Below are 26,271 nucleotides of genomic sequence, written 5' to 3'. Positions count from 1 at the left end.
GAGCAGTTACTTTGGATGATTTTTTATTTTGCATTTCATATATTATCCAGTTTCACATTCTCACAGGATCAGCAATTACAACAGCCTCCTCGTCTCCCAAGTCTGAAAACGGCAAGACAGCCACAGCTGTGGCCAAAGGCAATGCACACGAAACAAAAAATTGCACAATTTTTCCTTCATTTTTCTTAAACTAACAGCTGACGCTAAGGCTCACTGCTGGAGAACGGAAACCCTTTTCTTCTTCATGCCTCAAACTAAAATGTTAAACTTATCTGACGGGGCGGACAAGGTCTCTTCAATAATTGCACACACACACGAAAAATCTTTCATGTTGCATAAATATTTTGTTACACAGGGTACAAAAATACTTTCAACTTTTTGGTTGGTTTCGAACTTTGGAAAGCATGAGGAACCATGGCAGGGGTGGGGTGCGCCGCGGAGAGGTAAGCGAAACTGGGCAGAAAAAGGGTTTTTTTTAATGGCTGTTGGCTCATCTGAGGGGGAGGAAGCAGAGGACCCCAATTTGAAATGACCAAGAAAACGCTCTACCTTGGCTGGGTGGTCCTTCCTGTTCAGCCTGGAAGTGTGTGGGGTGGTGGAGGCCGCCAGCCGCAGGGCGGAACTGGCTGCAGGGCTTGGTCCTCACTGAAGCAGGGTGGGTGCAGGGGAGTGGGGTGTGGGGAGAGGGACCGGGAATGATGAACCATTAGTGGTCAGGACTTGTTGCTATGGTGACACAATGTGAGAACAAACTGTACACTCACATATATACAGGTTTAAGTGTCTTAATTCATGCCAGGAAAACATGCAAAATTAAACGCCTCATTTCTTTGAGGTGGGGCTACGGAAGCAAATTTGGACTGGAGGTCAGGCCTTGCTCAGTCCCAGTGAGACCTCCGAGCTGGGTCTGGGTGTCCCAGTGAGAAGGCCCCTGAATCCTGCCTTGAGGCCTTGGAGAGGGGCTTTGGGGCAGGACAGGGCTGAGGAAAAGGAGAGAAAGGAAACAAGAGTCCACTGAGTCAGGCTTAAAATTCACAGTCTTTGGAGGGAAGCAGCAGCTCTGCACGGGCCACCTGGGGGCAGTGGAAGCTCAAGGTGGCTCCCTCCCCAGTGAGGCGGGCGGGGGGCTTCGAGCTGTGGTGACCAGACCTGGAGGGAGGGGAAAGAGGTGGCCATGAGCAGATGCATGGGACTGGAGATGAACCCAGGCCCTCCCCTTTCGAGGAGGCTGCAAGATGCGGGGTGGGGGGCAGGGTGGGAGGAGAGGAGAAAACCAGCCAGAGTGCCCCAGGCGCAAGCTCAGGTTGGGGTAGCACCAGCGAGCTCCTGGACTCAGGCAGAGGAACCACGGCCCTACAGGGAGCCAGGCGCTAGGACACTTTCCGTCCCAGGCCTCTGACCCAGCACTTACTGAAGAACTAACAGAACTGACGATATTTCCATCCTTGCTGGGTGGTATCAGAGGAAGGGTACCAGCGCACCTGCAAGAGAAGCCAACGTCAGGAGCTAGCTGTGCAGTCCCTTCGCTTGACGGGGGAGCCTGGGAAACACGGCCTTCAGTGCCCCTGTCGGAGTCCTGGTCCTGTCACTGACGGCGGAGGTCGGGCCAGTTACTCACCTCTGGGCGTCAGTTTCTTCATCCTGAAAATGGGAGAGCGCCACCTGACCTGCCTTCTCTGCAGGACGGAGGTTCAAATGAGAGAAGGGTTACGGAGGCGTTCACGCTCCACTGAGCCTGGCGGTACCGGGTGGAGTGCTGGCAGCCGGGGGCACTGGCCCAACAGTCTGCCCTTCCCCCTTAACCGGGAGAGGGCGGAATTCCTAACATCGGGAGAATGCACCTAACACATTTTTGCTCAACTTCTTTTGAGTCTCAGTGTCCTCAACAGCTACAGGATAGAGATGATTCAAAGTCACAGGGTATCCACGAGGATCAGATAAGACAGAATGTAAAAACACATTAGAAACCAAAGTCAGTGTGGTCTCCAAGGGGCAGGACTCCCAGAAGTTGGTCCTGTCCTTGCAGGATCCCAGGAAGTCACAGACAAGACCCAGCTGATGCTCCCAGCCTCCGCCGCTGCCCCGTTTGAGCTTCTGCACCACCCCCACCCCCGTTCCCTTCATTACAAAAGCCTCCTAATTTTAGAGATTTGTAACCTACCAGCTGAGCCCTCTAGTGGGAGCCTGGCAGCTACCTCAACCCTGGTACTTGCTAGAAGGCCCCACAGAGCAATGGCCCCAAAGCATGATTCCCAGAAACAGGCCAGGAAATGACATGCACCCCATTCCCCATGGGCCAGTCTGGACGGTGAGCCGTGCTGGGTGCCAAGCCAAGATTGCGGGGAGGCCGCCTGCCCCAGTTACAGACAGCACGTCCGCCCGGGCCTGACCCGTGGCCACCTGGGAGGGGTGGCGGCAGGGCATCACAGGGCCCCGAGTGAGGGGGTGGGAAGAGAACTCAGAGATGGGAGCCGGGGTTCTCTTAGGAAAGAAAGGGATGGCACAGGAGAGCCGATGAGGAGACCAAGTAGCAGCTGGGCATACGGACAAAACTCTTGAGGCACGAGCAGTCAGACCCAGTTACCCACTTGGCTGCCAGGAATCCCTGCCTCTGTAAGCAGGGAAGATATCGAGCAACGCCAGGCTATCTGGTGGCTGATGAAAGCTTCCTGAGAACTTGCTCCTGTGCCCCCTCCAAATTCTAGGTGCCGTTTTGTACAGCGCAGGACTCTGACCACCCCGTGTTCAGCAGGAAGTCGGCAGCTGGTTACTCTGAGATGCCAGGACACTTGGCACGTGGCAGGACCAGGGCCTAGGCCAGCTGACCAATGTCGGGATGGCCCCTGGGCTCCAAGGATGTGGCACTGCTGTCATCGGCACACAGTTGACCCCTGGCTGCCAGGACCGCCTTGATTAAGCCCCACACCACACAGAAAGGGTCAAGAGCCTCTTTGAGCCATCCAGCCTCAGAGGCCATCTTATTTTCTCTCATGTCTTCTGAACATCTGGAAACAGTTCCCTCCCTTCCTGGCTGACAGCTGAGAGGGAGGAAGCCTCTCCTCCCCTTTGCCGAGCCATGGGCTGCCCTCTCAGCTGCAAGCCCGGCTGGACACCAGAACTCATTCCCTAAGAGAGGGACGATGAGGAAACCAGCACCGCTGCCACCGGACAAGGCTGCGGCCGGTCCAGCTCAGGGAAGCCTTAGTGGACCCTGACCACTGCACTTCACCCAGCCTCCAGCTGGAGTGGCCCCACGGCAAGGAAGCGCCTGACAGGCTGGGTGCCCTGCAGGGCTGGACAAGGGGAGAGCGTCGGACGAGAGTGGGAGGGACCCTGGAGGCCTCCGACCTGCCCTTCTCCACCACCGGCTGCTTAGGGGCCCCCACAACAAGCCTGCTCCATCCAGCCCCACCCTCTCCACTAGGTGCTGCGGCTTGGGCTCCAGAGCAGCAGCTTTCCCTCCAGCCTGAGATGAGCCACCGCCTCCTTGGGGAGGAAGCAGAGGAAAGCCCTAATTTCTGAGCTCGGGATGGTCGTGCAACCCAACTAAACAGAACGTACTTGGAGGGCTGCATTTCCACTCTCCTCAGATGCCTGGGATAGGCCAGTGGTCCAGGTTCCCTAAAGAAGCACGGTCTCTTCCTGCCCCAGCTCAGAACAAGACTCCAGGCCCAGGGGTCACGGCCAGCACAGCAGGGAGCAAGTGGCCAGTCCCCTGTCAGGGCCTCCACTTGTTCACAGTGTGGGGGGGGTTGGAGGTCCTAAGAGGCCACCCCACAGGGAAAGCCCATGGGCATCTAGAATGGCTACAGCTCCAAGAGGGGCAGCACCCAAACAAAGGAAGTGGGGGGCACACGGTCCTCTCTCAGACCCTCAGACTGACTGAGAAGATACACCAAAAAGTGGGCAAAGGGATGAATCCATACAAGAAGAAATAGAAACAGCCAACAAATAAGGGAGCCTCACTCATCACAAAGTCAAAACAATACAATTAACTCAGACCAAGTCTACACTCTGACCTTGCAATAGTTCTAGGAATTTATGATAAGGAAAGCAGGCAGGACAGGTGCCCAGAGAGGTGTGAACAAGGGCATCCGTGGCAGCACAGCCTAACAGAGCAAAAGAAAAGTGTGTAAACAACCTCACTGCCATCTACAGGGAGGCAGACACACTTATACACTGGTAGGCTAGCCAGGCACCCAGAATGCAGACCTATACTTACTGACATAGAAGCATGCCTTAATATTTAAGTTTTAAAAAGAGTAAATGTGTAATTTTTGTAAAAGGTTCATACCCATGGATTTACTTATACACCTGTGTCCAACTACCTACCAAGTCTAAGGACTAAACGTAGTGATATTTTGGGGAACAGGATGACAAGCAAAGGCAAAAAAGAGAAAAAAAAACCTGTCTTTTTCTTCCCATGAACGCAGACCTCTAATAGCTAATGTTCATGAAGCACCTGGCATGTGCCAGATGCTGGTCTAAGTAGTTTTCATATACTAAGTTCATTCAATCCTCAGAAAAGCCCTATAAAGTTGATGCTATTAGCATTTCCATTAAACAGACAAGAAAATAGAGGCAGGGGAATCCGTGTAACTTTAAGGTCATCGGTAAGTGGCTGAGCCAGTGTAAGGGGGGCAAAGGGCTGCAGTGAAAGACCCCCATACCCTCAGGTCGAAATGGAAAAAGAAGTCCAAACTGGGAGGACCCTGGGGTGCAAGGGGACATGCAGAATCCCTGCTTTTAGGCCACCATCTTCATGTACCAGACCCCAGTGTGCCCCTGCCACCCATACGCTCTGAAAGGAGAAGATTCTATCAAAAGGATCAGAAGGTCCAGCAAGACAGCCTTGTGCCGAGATAGAGCAGGACTGAACCATCTCCAAGCCCCTTTCTTCCTGCAGGTCTCGTCCCCGCAGCCACATGAGGATGCCTCGCTCAGGCCGAGCTACTGGCAGAGGGCGTGAGGTCAGGATGCATATGGTGGGGTACAGAAAGGAAGGACCGGTTTGCATCCCCTTTTGTCTATCAGCTGCTGCCTTTCTCTCCAAGTCACCTCCTTACCCCCAGGCACAGAAAAACGCGACTACTGGTCCTCTGGGTTCAGAATAACCTCCTGAGGATCACCAGGGTCCACCTCCCTCATTTAGGCATTTTCAGCCTCCACCTCTGGGGCAGTACTATCGGGGGCAGGGAGGGGGCTCTTGGAAGGAATAGAGAAAGTGATACTACTTCAAAAATGCCTTCATAGCCTGTGCTCCGCAACGGGAGAGGCCACAACAGTGAGAGGCCCGCGTACTGCAAAAAAAAAAAAAAAAAAAAAAAAAAAAAAAATGCCTTCATGCCTATTACTACATTTGGTCCTAACAGTGTGTTTTACTGTCGAGGAAACAACTATCCAGAGAACTCAAGCAGCGGGACAGAACTAGTCACCACCTGATCCAATCGCTTGTCATCAGGCTGCCTCCCGAAAAAAGCCACTGTCCTTTGAGGGGGCCCTCAACCCCTTCCCAGGGAGACCAGAAGACAGGAACTCAGGCACAGCGAGGCCTGGAGGGAACTAGACAATAATGACATTAAATAATAAGCATGTAGTGCCCCCTCTATGCTAATAGGCTACCAACCACCCTCTAAAGTAGCTACGGCTATCATCATACCACAAAGAAATTGAGACACAGAGAGGTCAAGAAACTTGCCCAAGGTCACACAGGTGTGGAAAGAGAGAGCCAGGACTTGGACCAAGGTAGCTGGACTGGAGTTGGACAGCCACAGGGCATGGGGAAGGAGGGAGGAAGTTGGAAAGGAAGACAAGAGGAGGGCACACAGTCCCGTGTACGAAGCTTAGGGACCCACAGCAGTGCACCACTCCCAGCCGGCTGGGGGGGGGGCACCCCAAAAAGGGCAGAGATATCGCTCCTGAAGAATCTGACATCCTGACTGTCCCTGGCTCCCAACCTCTGCCTCACATTGCCATGGCCTAGCATCTCAGAGCAGACGGGGTAGAACCTCTCCATCCGATCTGGTCCTGCCCTCTCGTTTTACAGATGGGGACAAGACGGAGGCCCAGAGGTGAAGTCACTTGCTGAAGATCAGGTAGCTAACTGGTGGCACAGCTGGGATCAGAGGACTCACAGGGCCCCTGCAGTTAAACTCCCCCCGCACCAGCTGCCTTCCACACTCCGCCGGGTCACAGAGGACTGCCTTCACTCACCACAGAACTGGTCTGCGGTAAGTCCCCCAAACGTCGCCCTAGAGAGGAAGAGCCCTGCCACCTCCCTACGCCGATCAATTTTCCAGCCGTCTGTGGTGTGCCGCCGGGGTGAGCGCCAAGCGGAACCACGCATCTGCCCTCGGTACAACCCAAGTTGCCGTGGCCGGGGGAACGCCTTGCGAGGGTGGCAGTCAGGGAATCTGAACCTTCCACCTTGGAACTGGGCGAACCCAGGTCACTAAGCCCTTCAGAGGGATGGACATGCACCTGACCCTCCCACTGGCAGAGCTGCCCACTCCTCCTGCCTCAGCTTCTAGTTTCTGGGAACTCTCCCTCCTGGCTTCTCACACCCTTTAACTCCTCGTCCCCTTCTACTGCCCCAGCCAGGAGACCTCTTTTCTTGCCCTCTCAGCAGCCAGGTCGCTCTTCACGAGCCTCAGCTCTCCGTCACTTCACTGACGAGAGGCCCAGGTGGGCTCGCCGCTCACCACAGCCCTCCCACGCTGCCTGGCGGTGCCCCGTCACTGCCGCGCGGAGGCCTGGCTGTAACCTGCGAGGTGTTCGTGCCCCTCTCGGGCACCTGGCACGGCATTTGGCAAGCACAGAGCCCTCCCAGCCCAGCCGTGCCCTCTCCACCTCTCGCCTAGAAGCGCGGGCTGCATCTTTCCCGCCCCAGCCCAGGTCACAATGCAGGGTGCCCACGTTCCTTGAACAAAAGAGCAAACACTCACTGGGCACCCCGGATGTTCCAGGTACAATTCTAGCCCCTCACATGGCTTAACATTTAATTCTCACAACAACCTGAGGCAGATACTACTATTCTTATCTTTCCAGATGAGTGAAAAAGAACAACCCAGACACAGAAATCTCTCAGAGCTTTCTGAAGTTCACAAAGACAGGAGGAAGCAGAGGCAGGCGGGCTGCCTCCGGCGACCACACTCAGATCTGTCACCACAGGCAGAATCGGCACAGCCTGCCCGCGCGTGTCCGGGGGCAGTGGACCCACGGTGGGTCTCTCACACTTCACATTTGCAGTGTATCCTCGATGCGGCCTCACAGCTTATCCTCTCCTTCCCCTCTGTGGGACCCCAAACCCCAAAGGTACTGTTGTTACAAGGCAGCAGTTCTGCAGCAGCTCTGGGGACCTGGGTGGCCCGTGGCCGGGTAGGAATGAAGCCTGGCCAACTCAGAGCCTTTGTTCTCCCCCTTCCTACTTCTCCCCCCGACAGGCTTACCTGAGCATGTAGGGCGGCAGCGGCAGCAGCAGTGGCGGCTGGGTAGGTAAACGCAGCATGTGAGATGGCTGGGGTCAGCTCTGTGGTGTACAGAGGGTAGGGGGCCCAGGCCTCTGGGGATGCGGGGATCAGAGCGGCCCCCATCAGGTCATCTGCGACGGGAGACAACAGCCCCTCTTGTCAGAACGTGGGTCCCCCTTTGTGCCACCCCATTCCAAACACAGAAGGGGACCCAGCACTATCACTGAGCATAAGCTCCCTTCTCAGGCTCCCCTGAAGGATCCCAAGACTGGGAAAGAAGCCATGGTAACTTGGCCAGGCTTGGTGAGCATCCTGTCTGCTTCAAGAAGCCCTCAGATGGGTCTCTGCTCATCTCAACCAAGAGGGATCAGAGAAGGCTTCAGGGAAGCTGGGCGACACCAACAGCTCAGGAGCTCAGTCTGAGGTCCAGCAAAGGCTGCAGGGGAGGAAGGAAGCATGGGACCCACAAGGATGGGTAATGGTGGCTGCAAGAAGCTCCTGGAAAAGGGGTGGGCAGGCAGGAGTGATGCCCTCAGTGATGCCCTCTGCACGCAACTCCATCCACGAGGGCCCCCCAGCTCTGCCAGGTAAAGGGCAGCAGATGGCCACTCTGAGTGCCACTCACAGGGGTCTCGTGCGATGAAGTGTGCTCCTAGGGCGGGGTGAGCGTTGGTGGGATTTGGTGTAGCCATTAGCTTGTTCTTGGCCATCTTGGTGTTGGCTTTGGCAAACTCTAGCCTCAGGGTCTGAGGGTTCTCAGGATCAAAGCGAATACCCTACGTGAGAAGGAAAGGAAGGGAAAGGCGTTACACTGTAGGACCCAGCCTGTCCACTGCAGTGGGGACGGAAGGGCCCCAGAAATGATCCAGCCTGAAAGACTCGTCCACACGGGGGCCAAGACAGAGGACACACTGCTCGGGCCTTGTGAGTAGTGGCGTTTGGCACAGACAGTGCAGCCAAAGACTCTGCCTCTCTGTTGGGAAAGGTACATCTGTGGGCCCTTTCCTTGGGTGTGGAGTGGGGGAAGGTTTGCAGAAGACGGAACAGGAATACCCATTGCCTAGAAGTCTGTGGGTCAGAGAAAGGCCTGTTCTCTGTCTACTCACGTTCAATGCATTCTTGGCCGCTTCTGCTCCTGCCCGGCTGTCAAAGATCACAAAACCAACAGGCTAGTAGGAAAAAGAGAGAATACCCTTGCATCTCTCCCAACACTCCATCTCCCCTTCAAGTATACAAAACAAAAGAACAAAAAAATATATAATTCTTGTCCATATCCCCCCTATGTTCAGCTAGAACACAGGGAGGATACGGCCAAGAATTATATATTTATATAATTATATATGGACAAGAATTATATATTTTTGGTTTGGGGCACTAAAACTCTCCCATCCAGGTACCACATTCTGGGAAACGATGCCAGTACAGCTTTATCCCACTGCATTAAACATCACCCTTTCAGTAAAAGTCTTTTTTTTTAATGTATGCAGGTAATTAAGTGTAAGTTTTAGTGTTTTCCCCAGCACGAAAGGGGACACTAATGTATCAAGGGCACGGAAAGGCTTCAGGTTCAATCAAGGGACAACAGGTTTTTCTTTTATATTGTGGAGCACGGGCTCTAGGCACATGGGCTTCAGTAGTTGTGTCACACGGGCTCTAGAGCGCAGGCTCAGCAGTTTGGGCCCACAGGCTTAGTTGTTCTGCAGCACGTGGGATCTTCCCAGACCAGGGCTCGAACCCATGTCCCCTGCATTGGCAAGAGGATTCTTAACTACTGCGCCACCAGGGAAGTCCCATAAACTTGTTGCCCCAGGCTTCCCTGGTGGCGCAGCGGTTAAGAATCCGCCTGCCAACGCAGGGGACACGGGTTCGAGCCCTGGTCCGGGAAGATCCCACATGCCGTGGAGCAACTAAGCCCATGCACCACAACTACTGAGCCTGTGCTCTATAGCCCGCAAGTCACAACTACTGAGCTCGTGTGCCACAACTACTGAAGCCCGCGCACCTAGAGCCTGTACTCTGCAACAAGAGAAGCCACCACAATGAGAAGCCTGTGCACCGCAACGAAGAGTAGCCCCCGCTCGCTGCAACTACAGAAAGCCCGTGCACAGCAACGAAGACCCAACGCAGCCAATAAATAAATTTATTTATTTATTTAAAAGGGGGGGTCGGGGTTGGGGGGAACAACAGGTTTAAAACTTCTCCGACTTCATTTTGCCTGGGCTCAGTCCAGTTCCCAAATGGCTCCTGAAGGCTCTGGGCCTGGGACTCCTGGCATCAGGAACCAGAGCACAGCCACCACCTCTATGGTCCTCAGCCTCCGGGTCCCACTGTGGCTTCTCAAGAGCCAGAGAGTGAGGACCAGGAGGTGACTGGTAAGAAGAGGGGACCTGTGGAGGCTACTCTTTCGTCAGCCTAGGACAGGATAGGGGTGGCAGGGGGCAGGTCTCAGCTGCCAGATGCCTCAAGATTGAGGGAAAGAGAACAAGCTCAGTTCCAATTTCAGCAGTCAGTCTGGACTGGGAGGAAGAAAAACCTTGGAGAGAAATTACCTGTCTCGATGTGAGCTTGATCAGGGACCCTTCATACCCCTGCAGAGAGAGGTGGTCATTAACAGGAAGGTCGGAAGCCTCTGTTGTGCTACCCTGGTCACCCCCCAGCCCTGCCTTTCCCCAGCTCACACTCTTCTCCCCCCAAAGGTGACCCACTCTGATCTCCACCACTGCTGAGTGCCCTCAGTCTTTGTGTCCCATATCACACGGCCTAGCACACGGGACAGCCATCATGCGGTAGCATTCATCATTTCATGAGGAAATTCCCCTTTGCTCCCGTAGCCTGTCATCTGGAAGCACAGACCTCACCTTTTTAAGTTTTCTTATCTGCAAATTGAAAACGCTGTGCTGAATCTCAAAGATTCCTTATACGGCAAAGTCTACTGAGATTCTACTGTCTCCACTTTACAGATGAGAAATCGGAGGCTCAGAAAGGCTAATAAGCAACTGACAGAAAGCAACATATGAGTTAGCAGAACCGGGACAGAGAACCAGGTCTGCCATCATAGTTTCTAGTTTTCCTGCTGCCCAATCCAGGTCTGCGATTCATTCCTGATGCTTCTCCTCCATCCTAGGCTCTGCCCATGGGTGGCTGAGTCCAGACTCACCTTGAACGGCCTGAAGAGCAGGTAGAGTTCTCTGGGTTTAATATCCACAGGGAGCCCACTGACGAACAGTGTCCGGACCTGGGGAAGAGACCACAGTGGTCAGGGCCGGGCTGACAGAAGAACAAGGATGATGGCTCTTCCTTCAGGAAGGAACTGGAATCCTTCCAGGGCTGAAGGAAGAATTCAGGATTTCCTGAGCCTTCTTTGGAGGCTGAGGCAAATGAGCACCCAAAGTTTCACAGCATTTAACTTTTCAAAACCCTTTCTGGGGGCTTCCCTGGTGGCGCAGTGGTTGAGAGTCCACCTGCCGATGCAGGGGACGCGGGTTCGTGCCCCGGCCCGGAAAGATCCCACATGCCGCAGAGCGGCTGGGCCTAAAAAAAAAAAAAAAAAAAAAAAAAAAAAAAAACAACCTTTCTGGACCCTTTCCTTTCCCTGGGTTCATCCTGCAGGTGTCACATCAAGCACTAGCTGAGCACTTCTGCAGACTGTCTGTTGCCGAACAGCCTCAAGGAGAGAGTCCTATTTAACAAGATAGATGAAGGACCCCTCTGAGACTTGAAGAAAGCAATGGTATCTTACCTCCAAAAAATGCACAAGTAGAAACATATATATATTTCAGAATACTCCCATGGACTCCTGGTAGAAAGGCTCCATCTGGTCTAGCGGGGAGGCAAAGATGTAAACTCTGTGCCTTGGAGCGATTTCATCAGAGGGCCCAGCACTTTCACCTCCATCTCCTCCTGCTTCCCACGCTAGACGTAGGCTCTTCAGTGGCCAGCAATGTATTATACTCTTGCTTCTCTGCCCAGCTCTTAGCATGGTGCTGGTACTAAATGTTTACTGAATAAGGGACTTGAGGAAGGAGTCAGAGATGGAACAATGGTGCTGGGTTTTGAAGAATGTGTAGGATCTTGCCAACTTCAAGTGAGGCAGAGGATGGTATAAGTTATGAGCCTTGCCCTCAACAAAGTTACAAGTTGGCCCTGAAGCCAGGTCTAGACACCAGGTGTCCATCCTGTGACTCCTGCCAAACCCGACCTCCCGAACAGTGGGTGAGGTACAGGAGAGGGCTAGCAGGAACACTTCCCTAATTCACCACTGCTGGTTAAATGCTGCTGGCCTCCAATGCTCAACTAGCAAGGCCAGATCAGCCAATAATTATAATGGGAGAAGGAGGGTTTTCCATAGTGTAGATCCATTAAAAATACATCTTGAAACTGTGCTTTGTGAGTAACGAAAAATCCAAAAGAGCAGAGCTTCCCCACACACTTGACTCCTGTTTTTTTTTTTTTTTTTTTTGGCTACATGGCTTTGAGGATCTTAGTTCCCAGACCAGGGATGGAACCCTTGCCCTCAGCAGTGAAAGCGCAGAGTCCTAACCACTGAACTGCCAGGGAATTCCCTTGACTCCTGTTTCAAGTCGCATGTCATACCACTAAGCCAAATGAAAGTCTTCTCAACTTGTCACTGACGACTTAAGAACAAGTTCACATGCCTCAGCCCACCCAACACGTGGCTATTCTTGAAAACATTTAGTGGGCCACATTCCCCCCCAGAGGCACCAAAGAACTTCTTCCATGCTCTAGTGATGGCCTACTGAAGGAACTGAGGCAACAGCCTTCTTGGATACAATGGCTTGAATCAGGAACCCAGGGCAGTCAGGCAAAGTTACACCCAACACACACACACACACTCCCTCCCTCCCCATCTCCCTCTCCTCCTCCCCCTCTCCCCTCCCCCTCCCCCTCTCTCTCTCCAATGAACACACATGTCAACAACAGAGCCAGGAGTGGCAAAGGAAACCAGCCCCCATAGCTGCCCGTAACAAGTGTCGCCACCCCTAGCCACACAGGAATGACTCCAAGCCCATGGCTGATAAAATAGGTAAGGACAGCTTCTTCTCTCACATGAGTTTTTGCCAAGAAGCAAACCCAGAATTCCTTGCCAGTTAGGACACCTCCACCCCCTCTGGTGATGCCTTTCCTCACCACACACACTTCTGCTCCTGGGCTTGGGGTAAAGGTTCTGTACATCTCACAGCCCTTGGCAGCTGTGTCCCTATACATGCAGCTCTCAAGCACTGCCCTGTCCCAGAAGTATCTGGGAGAAACTGGACAGCCCAGGCTCCAGAGTGGGCTGAACTGAGTTCCTGGACTCCAGAGGGCAGCCATCCTCTACACCCCTCTGCCCTTTGACGGAAGACCTTTCATTTACATGTAAACCCCCAAAGAGAAGTGCCTTGCTCAGGCCATGCAGCTTGTTTTTTAAAGGCAGCAGACCTGGGACTTAAAACCCAGGTCTCCCTCCCAACCACTCACCCAGGCTGGTAGAGATGATGCTTGCTTTTTGGTGCCAGGACTTGGGCACCCAGCCCACCACAGACAATGGACTGAAAGAGTACAAGCCAGCCAGGGTCCTGCTGGATCGGCCTGGACCAGCGCTACTCCCTCCTCCCTGGGATGAGGGGACATGCTTTGGGTCAAAGATGCAAAGCCAGAGCCGCCCACAGAAACCTCTGCCTCAGTTCTCCCCAGGGGCCACCCATTTCACCCCAGCTAATTTTAAACCCTTCCTCAAATGGCTCCTTTCTGGCCAGACCTCCCCAGAGGCCCCCTTAAATAGAAAGTTCTCAGCACAAAGTTTCCTGCTTAGTGGAGGGGAGGGGAGTGAGTATAGGGGAACTTTCCCTCATTCCCAGCTCAGATTCTGGTTCCCAGCCTTCTCTGGGCCAGATGACTCTTTTCCCTGGCTTCCCATCTTTTAGATTCTAAAGGCTACAATACAGGTTGCATCCTGTGCCTGGTGATTCCTTAGGAAACAAGCTGACATCAAGGCAGTTATGAGTTAGGTGGTGGGTCCCCGTCTGCCAGTTCACAGACCCTTTGCTGGGGGGCTAAATCACAGGAAGCCTGACCTGAATGCTCTCCTTGGTTCTCACTTGACCCTGGACACCCTGGCAGATGATGTGCCCTCTGCCTATCTCCCCCTGTGCAGACATGGAAACTGAGGCCCAGAAAGGGCTCAGGCAAGCTTAGCTCAGCAAGGAGCAAAGCTGGGTAAGATCCAGGAACACTGAGTCAGCCATCTGTGCCATTCTTCTGGCTGTGGGGACAGAGGCAGCCACGCCTGGGCAGCCTCGTTAGCCCCATGGATGGGTAAAGTTCTGCCACACGTCCGTTCAGTAGCCAGTCCCTTCTCTGGGTGCCTGTTTAGAATGATGGCAAAGCTGGAGTGACAGGAAGTATGAGCCTAGCAGGCTGGCCGGCCACATGTCGAGAGAACAAGAGTTTCCAGAGCCCACCTACCCACCATGCTACTTCCAACTTCATCAGGTCCTGCCCCGGCCCACAGACTCTGGGTCCCCGACAAGCAGCCACATAGGGCATGGCAACTGTTCACACTGCCCCTCAGACCACCCCTTCCTCATTCCTTAACTGAAGGGCATCCATCCCTCAGGTCCCTCTATTTCCTCACCCCTCTTTCCTTCCTCTGAAGTCTTCTGGGGCCCTTAAGACCCCTTGTCTTTTACTGGTCCCACCATCTGAGCTCACCTGGACTCTAAAACCCAGAGATAGGAGGCAAGTCTCAAAACTTTCCTGTCCTCCAAGGTGCCTAGAGCCAGGCTCAACATCTGAGACCCCCCCCCCATCTCTACACACCTTGGTCCCTCCAAAGAAGGGACTCAGAGCCAGAAACGATGTGGTCCGGGACGGCAGAGTGATGCCATAAATGGGAAGGGCTTTGGTTAGTTAGACCAGAGTTTGCATCCCAGCTTTATTCTTGGCTTGGCGAAGCTGCTTCACCTCTCTGAATGTGAGCTTCTTTATCTGTACAACACAGGTACCCTCTACCTCCAGGATGAAGAGCACACTTTATGCTCAGCACACAGGAGAGGTTCAACCATATGCTGTTCACTTCAGGGTCCCATCATCTCAACACTGACCTGCACAAAAACCTCACCTATCAGGTACCACAAGCCATTTAGTTATAAGGTTGCCTAGTGAGGCTGGGTCAGGTCCAGATCAGCCTGGAGCTGGGAACACAGGTGAGACAACCTTACACGGTCGTCGGATTCTTTAGTGTTCCTCTTCCCCAGGGAGGCCATGTCTGAGGTGGAAGGCACCGTGGAGTTCAGCTAGTTAAACACCCTCATTTTACAGATGACGGGAGCTTCCCTGGTGGCACAGTGGTTAGGGATCCGCCTGCCAGTGCAGGGGACACAGGTTCGAGCCCTGGTCCGGGAAGATCCCACATGCCACAGAGCAACTAAGCCCGTGTGCCACAACTACGGAGCCTGCGCTCTAGAGCCCACGAGCCACAACTACTGAGCCCGTGAGCCACAACTACTGGAGCCTGCAGGCCTAGAACCCGTGCTCCGCAGCAAGAGAAGATGAGAAGCCCACACACCACAACGAAGAGTAGCCCCTGCTCGCCGCAACTAGAGAAAGCCTGCACGCAGCAACAAAGACCCAACGCAGCCATAAATAAATAAATAAATAGATAGATAGATAAATAGATGAATAAATACTGATGAGGGAACTGAGGCTCAGAATAGGAAGGTGACAAGGCAACCTAATGGCACAGTCAGGATCCTTAGGGATGGCAGGGACAGAGACATGTGGTTACTTCTGCAAGGCCTGGCCAATTAGTCCTGTGTCCCAGGCCAGCACTGGCAACCACTCCTCCCATGCCACTTGCTGGTGCCAGCCTCACAGCCATAGGGTGCAGCATTCAGCAGAGAGGTTGGGCGCAGACAAGGATTCGGGGACCAACCACCACTGATGCCAAGATGGAAAGACCAGCCAAAGATCCCACCGCCTATTCTACAAGTTTACTACAAGAATTCAACACGAAACTATTTTAAGATACTTGGAGGAAGCAGAAGGGGTGGCTCACACAATCCCAGGCTGCTAGAAAGAACCAAACTTGTTTACCTAGGCCCTTCTTCCATACACTCACTCTTTCTCCAAAAGCATCCACACAGCCCGAGAGAATATCTCCCTCCTGCCCTGAAACATTGAAAGCAACCGCGGCCCTGTTAAAATGGTCATCTTCACGGCAAGTACCAGCAGACTGTGCTGGACCACAGCCATGTCCCTGGCACAGATGGAAGGCAAGTTTGGAACAGGCTGGAGAAGGTACTGGGGAGAGGTGGAAAAAGGATAGGGAATCCTTTGGAATTCCCTGGCAGTCCAGTGGTTAGGACTTGGCGCTTTCACTGCCATGGGCCTGGGGTCAATCCCTGGTCAGGGAACAAAGATCCCACAAGCTGCACAGCCAAAAAAAAGAGGGGGGGGGGGGATGGGGAGTCCTTAGAGCCAGTAGAAGAAGACACATGTTGAGGAACCACTGGAAGCACCGAATTCAATGTGGACAAGGAACTTGGCCAGAGAGGTGTCCCCATACAGGACATCGCAGACATGGTGTGTAGCCTTCATGATGGTCAGGAGCAGACTTGGCCTCGCTGGAGGTCCCAGCCAGTGCCAGTCCTGCCTAGGGCAGCAAACTGGCCTTCAGCACGACGGTGTCCCTGGCCAGCAAAGCTTGGGGACTCCCGAGGCTGCTCATCCCTCAAGCAAGCCCTGCTGCCTATCCTTCCCTGGGGGTGCTGGGAACAAGAGGGTGGGAGAGTCCAGCCCCTTCTAGGAAGTCCACACCACAGGCTATCACTGGCAGGCAGGCTTCCTGGGGTTGGCTAGGTATTTGCTGTGTGATCGTGGGCCCTCTCCCTCCAGCTACTGCTGGACCTCGAGTGCCTGGGGCTCCCAATGACCTCTTGCCTGCTCCTCCCTCCTCCACGGGAGGCCACCCATCTCATTCCCAGTGCTCCGGGGAGGGGCAGAGAAGGGCACAGGAAATGGTGGCCCCCATCCTCAGCCTTACTCTTGAGGCCCCTGGGGAGGGAACGCCCCCTTCAAGGAGCCTCTCCAGCACCTTCTGTAATCCCAGCAGGACAGAGGACCCGAGCCCCCGGGTGGTGCAGCCCTTTCCCTCAGTAAAGGTGAAAACTGCGGCCCTCCCCAGCCCAGAGGGAAGACAACTTTTTAGAGAGAAGTAGGAAGAAGGGGCTCTGACAAACTCATTCCTGTTTGTGTGTCAGTAATGATCTTCCTTCAGACAAACAAACCAACAGTTGTTTACAGATCTTCAGAAAAAATGAAAGTAAACAGAAGCCTCCAGAAGCAAGGTGACAGTGATACCCAAGGCATCAGCCTAATAGCAGAAATTCAGGCTTCTGCCTAAAAAGCTTCGAGGCACTCGACCTCTTTCCATCAGCCCAGGTGGACATCTCTGTCAGCCTGGACACCTGCACAGGCACACCTGTCATTCCAGTGCCCCCAGGCCAAGGCCAGCTCCCCCAACAGTGGCTGCTTAGAGGTCTCTGTCCTCCCCTGGGCACACACAGGGCCCAGCACATGGGGGCCCTGCAGAAGTCAAGGGAAGGGAGCTGTGGGGGGAGGCGGGGCAGGGGGCATTCCCCCCAGAGGAAAGCCTCTGTGTGGGACAGGACTGGGGTGTGGGGTCCGAGGGGCCACACCACGAGGCCCTCCCTCCCTAGTGGGGGGACGCCACACTCCATCAGCCCAGGCTGGGGCCTGGCCACACTCCACCTTCATACCAAGAATTGAACACTCAACTTCTCAGGTTAAGGGTGGCAGCAGGATACTGTGGCTGAGAGGATGAGCGCCGTAAATACCAGTTTTTATTAGAGACGGAAGGGGTAAACACTGCTGTCAAAAACAGTCATATGTCCATGGATATTAAACCCCCTACCCTTTAACTCCAAAGGACAACCACGGCCTCCTTCCAAACCCCAGCCCTGTACTCTCCAAGACAGCACCCTGGACTTGGACTCCAGGGACCTCCCGTCCGGGGCACAAAGGATGCTGAGGTAGGAGAACATCGGGGTTATCCCCACCCTTCCCCCACCCCCAAATAAATCCCAGCGGTCCACCCAGAAACACTCCCCACTAGAAGACAACTCCTGCCTTCTAGGTGAATCTCTGCCTCACGAGGCTAAGAAACTTGACTCTGGGTAATAGAAACAGCATACCAAAGAGATAAAAATGATACTTGAAAACTGATTCTTTGTGGCCATCCAACATCTCTGAAGTTAGAATTCAATCTGGAAAGGGAACTGTTTCAACCAACCACTTCATCAAAATGTTCAAGTAACTCGCTTACTTTGAACGCTGCCTCTTAGCATGGGGAGCCCTGCTGGTGTCATCTGGATGGAAAACACCCCTTACAAAAGTGGGTGGGGGAGGAGGGAAATCCAAACAGGGAAAAACAAGCCTCTCATAAGCCCCTCCCACATCCTTCCCCAATTCCCAGCCCTCTCCAGGAACCGAAATGCAGAACATCTGAGCTGGAAGAAACCTTATTTTTAGCTGAGGTCCAGTGAAGTTGCTCCAAGTCACCGAGTGTATCAGAAGCAGCCCCAGTGTCCCCAGGTGCCCGGCTCACAAGTCAATGCTCTTTTGCAAACCTTGATCTCACACCACCAACCCACTCAGAGCCCAGTGGGGGGTCAGCCTTAGGTGCCCAGAACAAATGACCTTCAGCTTCTGAGCTAAGAGGGCAGCAACAGTCCTTAGCAGAAGGTTGACCGGGGGTGCACGGGGTTCCACTGGATGATCCCATGGCTAGTCCTAAACAGTTAGGTATAGGGAAGTCAAAGGGAAGACTGACAGGCTGCCAACTCCCAGAGCAGCCTTCTGCAGCGGGGAAGGGGTGGGGGTAGAGCAGGGCCCCTCACAGCCCCAGGAAGCCCCGAGTCCAAACAGAAGCCCAAGCCACCCCATCTCGGTGTCCCACTACCGCCCCACCAGCCAGATCATGGGAGTTTATGAGCTGCAGCCTGCGTTATATAAAGCTTGCAGCGTTCCTGCTGTAAAGATACTGAAGGTCCTTTTTAAACTTCATCACGCCCAGTTCGGCCCCGGCTTCTGCAAGGGGAAAAGGGTCATTGAGAACCAAGACACAGGACTCAGGCTCAGCCTCCTGCTCAGACAACAGACCAGACACAGAAACAAAAGAACAAGAGCCTCAAAGCAATTGTCAAGGAGCCCGAATGAAGTCCCAGCCCTGCCACCGGCCAGGCAAGTGGCTTCGTGGCCTTCACCACTGCCTCAGCAATAAAGAGGAGGGGTGGACTCGCCTCAGGGCCCTTCACACTCTGACCTTCCAAGAAACCAGGGAAGTGGGAGACCATGATGGAGTCTCGGAGTAATGCTCGGGCACTGTCCTCCATGGGCTCAGAGCTCCAGTGCTTTCGTTTTGCCCACAAGACGGCAAAGAAAGCAGTAAAGAAGGGGCAGAGGTTGAGAGGGTGAGAAAGCAGGATGTCAGAAGCCAGGCCCTTGGGGTTTGAGAGGGGTCTCTCTGCTGGGGCAATACCGGAGCTGCCAAACAGAAACCACAGAGCAAGTCACTGTACCTCTGCAGAGATCTCAGCGGCCTGGCCTTTTTCTTCTGTATACATATGTAGGGGGCGGGGTGAGAGTTGGGTTCTGCCTGGGTCCTGTGCTTAGGCTTGGCACTGGCAGGTCGCTCTTACGCCTCCCCGGGGGAAAGAAGTCCCTCTCAGTGGGGCCACTTGACGAGAGGTGGATGGAATGTGGTGACATGGCCCGCAGACCCAGGACTTATAAGGGCTGAACAAGGACACAGGGAAAAAGAGCAAGCAGATACAGCCAGACAGTACAGCAAGCAGATACAAACACACATGCTCCCAGAACGCCAGCGCCTCCTGTTTCCTCCAAGGAGCTCTGGGCTGCTCAGCTCCCAGGCTAGGACAGTGCCCAGCCTCCCTCCAAGCAGTGCCCACCTAGGACACCGCCAACGTCATCACGGTCTGACCTGGCGGGGAGAAGTCCAGGTCTAGGGGCTGTTCCACAGTGTTTTGCCTGCCCCCGCTAATTCCAGCCCCGCATCACATGTATCAGGGCTTGGCTCTAAGGCCCCACGCTGGGCAGCACTTGGTAGTTTCCACTTCTTTCACACCTACCATCGGAGTGTGAGCCTGACAGGCCTCTGAGGTAACAGGCAGAGTGGTACAGGCCCATTTTACAGTTGAGGAAACCAGCTCAGGAGTTAGGTGCCTGGCCAGACACTGGCAGAGCTGGGGGTCAAGTCCAAGTTGCCTGGGAAGTTGGGGCTCTTCCTTCAGGGCCTGCAATGTGCCCTAGAGCTCCACCTGTGTGTGTGTAGGGGTGGGAGGAACTAAGCTGGATTAAATAAGGCTTCAGACCTTATACTCCAAGCTACTTCTACCCCCAGGAAGGGAAGGCTTCACATCTTGGGAACCCACCTGGTCAAAGTCTGCTGCGAGTCCTGCGCTACACCTCATTAGGGAACCTTTACCAAATGTAAAACAGATAGCTAGTGGGAAGCAGCCGCACAGCACAGGGAGATTAGCACAGGGAGATCAGCACGGTGCTTTGTGACCACCCAGAGGGGTGGGATAGGGAAGGTGGGAGGGAGACCCAAGAGGGAGGGGATATGGGGATATATGTAAATGTATAGCTGATCCACTTTGTTACACAGCAGAAACTAACACACCATTGTGAAGCAATTATACTCCAATAAACATGTTTAAAAAAAAAAAAAAGAAAGACAGGCTCACAGGGCCTCCAGCATGAAGCTTCTGGGCAAGGCTCCCTTCCCTCCTGTGCCGTCAGCCTCCCCTGTCCCTCCTACTGCTGTGTGGTCGGCCAATGCCAATCTATTGCCTGACCCTTGTGGCTGGCAAAGGTTGCAGCTGTCACCACTGCTATATGCTACCCCATAGATTCAAGGCGTTGTCCTAGGGGAATCCCACGCACTTCCCCTCGCTCCAAAATCAATACCTCCAACCCTTAAACCATGTGATGTTAATCCAGTGTGAACACACGGCACCGTGCACGTGAACACAAAGCGCCGAGCACGCCACACCTGTGCACCACCCGACTGAGGCAGGTGAAGTCTGACGAGAGATGTTTCCCAAAGGGACACTCCTGTTGGGAGAGGGTCTCTGTTCAGGGATGGAAACTACTTCTAGGACCTAGATTCTGGTTTGGAGCTCCCCTGTCACCAACACAGGAGAACCCCTCCATCCCAAGTTGTGCCCGCATATGGCTACAATTACACACAAGAACAGGGACCAGTCTGGGTGGAAGCTCTTCACAGCCTTGATCGCAACAAAGGTTCCCCAAACTGGTCTCAGGTCCTATTCCAGTAATTTCTTCTGACCTCTCCCAGTTAAAGTCCAAAACTCACTTGGGAAAGGGTAGGTTGGCTAACCACAAAAAGGAGGTAGGGGGCTTCCCTGGTGGCGCAGTGGTTGAGAGTCCGCCTGCCGATGCAGGGGACACGGGTTCGTGCCCCGGTCCGGGAGGATCCCACATGCCGCGGAGCGGCTGGGCCCGTGAGCCATGGCCGCTGAGCCTGCGTGTCCGGAGCCTGTGCTCCGCAATGGGAGAGGCCACAACAGTGAGAGGCCCGCGTACAGAAAAAAAAAAAAAAAAAAAAAAAAGGAGGTAGGGACTCCAGACACTCATACCATGGGCTCATCCAGGCCAGACCCTGCCCTTTCTCCCTGAGGGTCCTAGGCCTGTTCAGAACTATACAGGCGGCCTTGATGACTTGTGACAGCCAAGAGCCTTTCCTCAGTCGGCTGTAAATGACTGAAGGCCATGACAGATGGGCCAAGGCAGACCCTCCCACTACAAACAGCTCCTGCTATATTCTGGAGGCGCCTGGCATGGATGGATCCACCAGCAGACTCTTCAGGAATGGAGGACCCAACGATCTTGCCACCTGTCTAGCCTTGGCACACCTCAGGTAATCTTATTCCTTCCATCCAAGGACGGGGAAAAAAGCAGAAAGCAAGGAGGCCGTGCTGGTCCCTGGGCAGGCAGTAGATGGGGTTCGGCATAGGAAGCTTCGTGGGTTGTCTGCAGTTCCCACCTCACAGCAGCATGGTTTCTGTAGTATGGGAGATGCCCCACTGCCTCACAGCTTTGCCTGGGGTGTGAGGACCCCTCTGAGGCAGCCATGGTCAGGGTTCGGCAGAGGAACCGACAAGGCATCAAATGTTGCTGCTACCCAAAATCAATGGCTGAGCAGAGGCTGGAGGCCACCAGGTGCTGCCAGAACCTAGCACTCTAGCTCAGGTCTGGGTAACCAGAGGTGGGTGGCCTTGGACCAGGAACTTAGCACTCAGGGCAGGTGGGAGGACTCCTCTCCTCTACCTCTCAGGACTGTCTGGAGAGCATGAAAACTGAGCAAAGCATCCCGCAGTTCATGTGTTGCCTCTAGTTACAATACACGCCAGACTCCTCCCCCAGCCCCACCCCAGAGACGGAGATGAGAAATCAGAATGTCCAAACACTGAATGATACTTAGAAGTTGGTTCTTACTGGGGCAAACTAGCCAGGCTGCCCACTTACAGGCAAGGAGGAGATAAGGAGACCCAAGAGAATGGCCCCCCAAAACGACAGGCAGTCACTTTAGAGTAAGTACAATTTTTTTGGTTAAGATGCCCAAAGCAACAGGGAATCAAGGGTGGGGGTGGGGTGTGAAGGCAGTCAGCCCCAGCCCAGGCTACAAGGGGGATGTACTGTCTGTAGAGAATTCACTTGTTCTGGTTTTTATCACCGCAATAACAATTCTAAACATTATCTGTGATAAAATGCTCCTCCTGCAGGGGCTGACAGCTCCCACCACCCAGTCTTGGGATGCCACCAACCCAAAGAGAACTAGCCTGGAACCAGTCCCTGAGCTTCTGCTTGGGACGCTGTCATCACCTAAAGCTCAGCCCTAAAAAACTTCAGTTGCAGACCCTCTCCCCTCCCCACCCCCAAGTCTCATCCAAACCCCCAATATAAAACAGAACAGTGGGTATAGTATGTTGTTAAGAGCAAACTCTGGGTCCAAACCCCAACCTACCCAATTACTAGCTACATGAAAGCTATTTAACCTCTCTGTGTCTCAGTTTCCTCACTTATAAAATAGTAGTAAGTACTTCACAGTGCTGTTGTGGAAGTTAAATGAGTTAAAACGGTGAAGTGCTCAAAACAATGCCTGGTACAAAGACTATGTATGGGTTTACTACGCATAGTACAGCCTTACCATTAGGTTATTTGAGCAGAGAAGACACATTCACGACAACCGCCAGGGAGGAGGGGAGTCTGATCTACCTGATCTGTCTGGATCTACCTACTTGGGTCCTGGTTCCAGGTAAAAGTCCGGAAGCATAGATGCCTCCCTCCCCTTATACCAAAAAAAAGTCTGCAGACAGAGCACCAAGATGTCCCAGATTCTGTCAAATATTTCTGATGGCAGAGAAAAGGGGCAGTGCCCAAGTCACACACTGGACCCTGAAATTCCTTCACTCATTTGAGTGCTAACCTTGGCCATCCTGCCAGGAGCCAGGGACCTAGCTGGATCCTCAGAGACCCCTAGAGGACACATGATGGACCGTGCGGTACCAGACGTGCAAGAAGCGATCTTGGCCCAGCTTTGGTGGATGCCATGGACAGGCAAAGATGGGGATGGAGGGCAGTGAGGGGCCAAGACGCTCAGGTCAAGCTGTAGCTCCCTTAGCTACCGTTAATCTCTGCCTTTCTAGAGCTTACCATTAGGTTGGCATAAAACTTCTTTAACTCTTAGAAACTTGAACCGCACTCCCCACCCCAAGATTCCAAACACCACCCTCCTCTCAGGGGGCCCCCAACGAGTCATTACTGTAACTTAACACTGCCTTGTATTAAAATATGTCTCCATTTTCAAAATAAAATATTCTTTCAAACCACATATACCCTTCCCCAGAAACACTGTAACTCTCCAGCCATCTCTCAAGAATCACTAAGACAGGAGATGCTTGAATCTGGGATTGGGCAACACCAGAGGCAAGCCTGCCCTGAGCAGGGCTCGGGTACTGTACTGCCTCACCTTCTGGAGCTCAGGCACCAGCCAAGACGCACCTCGGGGTGGGGGGGTATGGCTTCTAGATTGAAAGGGACACATAGCTCTTCCCCTTAACTCCTCGCTGCCCTCCTTAGCTTTCAAAGGGTTAAAGGGTTAGAAGTTTTCAAAGCTTCTAACACACTTTCTTCTTAAGTAGCAGAAAAATGCCAATTTCCTCCCAAGCCTGCATGATTGATCTCAGGCTGTTCATAACGTGGCCTCCAATAGTACTGCAACACAGCAAATTCCTGGTAGTCACCCAAACAAGCCATGTGGCTCCACAATCCACCCCCCACTTTTATACATGCTATTCCCTCTTCTTGGAATGCCTTTTCCATCCCTACAGGTCTAACCACCTCCTACTCAGCCACATCTCAGGGAGGGCTGACCTCTAACTTCTTCCTTGGCTTCCTAGGTTTGCTTTAGCTAATCTCCAAGAGCCAGCCTGGGTCAACCACGAGAGTAAACCACCACTGCTAATGTGGATTTCCCCAATGGTGGCTCTTGGGGGTTGCAGAACTGCCTACCTAGGGGGCATCTAAGCTAAAGAGACTAAGTCTAGTTCCTGCTCAAACCACCAATCCAAGATGGAACCCTGGCTGAAGAGCTCTTGGCCCACTGTTCAGAAAGCTAATGAGGAGAAGGGGCCGATTCTTGTGCTTACCGGACCAGAGCAGACTCTGGGCTCCAAGAAATCACTGGGCCCTTAGTCTTAGACCTCTGTTAAACAGGAGCCCAGGCTCCCCACCCTCCCCAGCACCAGTTGCACTGAACTCCTTGAAGCACTACAGGGCTATAGCCCACCTCTGCCCACAAGGAGGGAGAGCAGGGATTCCACTTCTTGATGATTCTGCCCTCTCTCTCAAAAAGCTAGTTAGAAAAAAGTGACCAGTACCTCAAACGATTCCTCCAAGACTTTAGACTGGCCTCGTGGTTCACCCTTCCCATTTCAAACGGGTGGGTCTGAGGGTCTCTTCGGCGAGCTAAGTCCCTGCTGAAGTCAACCCTCCAGCAGAAGTGGTTCTGGGTCCTTGCCCAGCTTCACAGGAGATGGCTTCCCTCCCTCAATTTCAGCAGAGACCACACACACACTAGCAACCCTGTCAGCCTCCCCCAACTCTCAGGGGAGATTCTGAACAACCAGGTAGAGTCAGGATGGGGTCCCCAAAGCCAAGGGCCTGTCAGCATCAAGGTCCAAGAAGGACAAGGACTTTAGGAGCCAAATGAACCTCAGCCCACTAGAACCCACACCACACTCGTGGACATATGTCAGGCCTTCCTTCGCCACTCTTCAGAGTGAAGCGTTGTAGATTCCTCCTTTCCTTCCCCACAGAAAGCGGGATCTAGACCTAGATTCTCAAGCTGTCATGCCATTGGTGGACTGGGGCTGGCAGCAGGCCTCTGAATTGCTAGGAGTGGGAACTGGCAGTGTGACCCTCCCATCATCCCTCCCACAGTGAGGAGCCCAGCCCAGCCGTGGGCCAGTGCCGCCATTCTGCACCAAACCTATAGCACGGCGGGCGGGCACCCGCCACTGGATAGGAGGGAGGCAGCAACGCCAGCCCCCATCAGGGGCTCTGCGGTTTCTCCCCCAGACCAAGGGGAAGGGAGCTCAGGGTGGATAACTGGCCCTTGGTTTCCTGGGCAAGAGCATGCCAGGGCGCGGCAGGAAGGGTCTAGGGTCTCTTGGCCCTAGAGTGACACAGCAGAGGCTCCTTCAGAGAGAGAGCTGCGAAGGCTGCCCCCTTTCCACACCAGTTTTTGTCTCTGCGGGCCGAGCTTCTGGTCTCCATTCACTGATAGCCTTAAGGCTATATCCACCCCCACACACATACACCCTCCCGGATTTTGCCACATCCAATTAGCCACTCAGCTGTTGGTGATTGCACGAAGCCGCCCCAGACTCCCTCCTCTTAGCACATGGCCGGTGGACATTCCTAGCAGAATCCCACTAGGGCCAGCTTTGGGGTCCTGGCTTGTCTGCCACGGCAAAACCCGAGAGACGAGGACTGGGAACCGAGTGTCTTTAGGCATCTCCTTCCCAACTCAGTCAGCTGACATCTTTGCCAAAGCCCAAGCTCCGGGGCCGTGAAGAAAGCCGTCTACCCCCATGACTACAACTCTAGCGAACCAAGGTGCCGCGCAGCCGGCCCAGGCCTCCAAGGTCACGGGGAGGGGTCAGGGCGGAAAGTACAAGGGAGTGTGGGTGCCGCCCGCCCGCCGCGCTAATCCCAATCAGTTCCTCCCAGCCGAGGCGGGAGTCCCGGCCACGCGGGAGGAGCGCCTCGGAAGAGGGCAGCGAGCGGGGCGGAGTGGAGAACGAAGGACGCGCGGGCAGCAGGCGTGGGGCGGACACAGCGCAGCTCGCCCACCGCGGGACGCACTGACGGCCGCCGGCGCACGGTCGGCCCCGAGCCTGGGAGGGCGGGGAGACAATGCCCGCCCGGCGGGGTAGTCCAGGCCGCACGCCCCCGCCCGCCGGACACGGGCTGCTCCTCCCCGGCCGAAGGGCAACGGCGGAAAGGCGCCGGGAGCGATTGCCAGATCGCCCGCGGGGCCCCGCGCGCCCCGTCCCCCGCCCACCTCCGCGTGTACTTCACCCAACAAGTCCCGGGGGCGCAGACCCACCTCCTCCTCCAGGGTGCCGCTGGAGCCTGAGCCCGTGCCGGTGCCGGTGCCGGTGCCCGTGCT

The 26,271-nt window shown here is 54.2% G+C and overlaps 1 protein-coding gene across 1 annotated transcript in view; it reads right to left on the bottom strand.

The window, feature by feature from the left end:
- Window positions 1-1,610: 1,610 nt before the first annotated feature.
- The window catches only part of RBPMS2 (RNA binding protein, mRNA processing factor 2), a 24,889-nt gene continuing 228 nt past the window's right edge, over window positions 1,611-26,271 (bottom strand). Inside the window, 7 exon segments of the mRNA XM_024735230.1 lie at window positions 1,611-1,676; window positions 7,449-7,600; window positions 8,095-8,245; window positions 8,576-8,638; window positions 10,019-10,057; window positions 10,627-10,704; window positions 26,209-26,271. The exon segment at window positions 26,209-26,271 is cut by the window's right edge and continues 228 nt beyond it. Coding sequence (XP_024590998.1) covers window positions 1,611-1,676; window positions 7,449-7,600; window positions 8,095-8,245; window positions 8,576-8,638; window positions 10,019-10,057; window positions 10,627-10,704; window positions 26,209-26,271 — 612 coding nt within the window.

The sequence above is a fragment of the Neophocaena asiaeorientalis genome, unplaced genomic scaffold (assembly GCF_003031525.2).
Source record: "Neophocaena asiaeorientalis asiaeorientalis breed wild unplaced genomic scaffold, Neophocaena_asiaeorientalis_V1.1 scaffold264, whole genome shotgun sequence".
NCBI classification, from domain to species: domain Eukaryota; kingdom Metazoa; phylum Chordata; class Mammalia; order Artiodactyla; family Phocoenidae; genus Neophocaena; species Neophocaena asiaeorientalis.
This window is presented reverse-complemented; position numbering and strand designations above follow the sequence as displayed.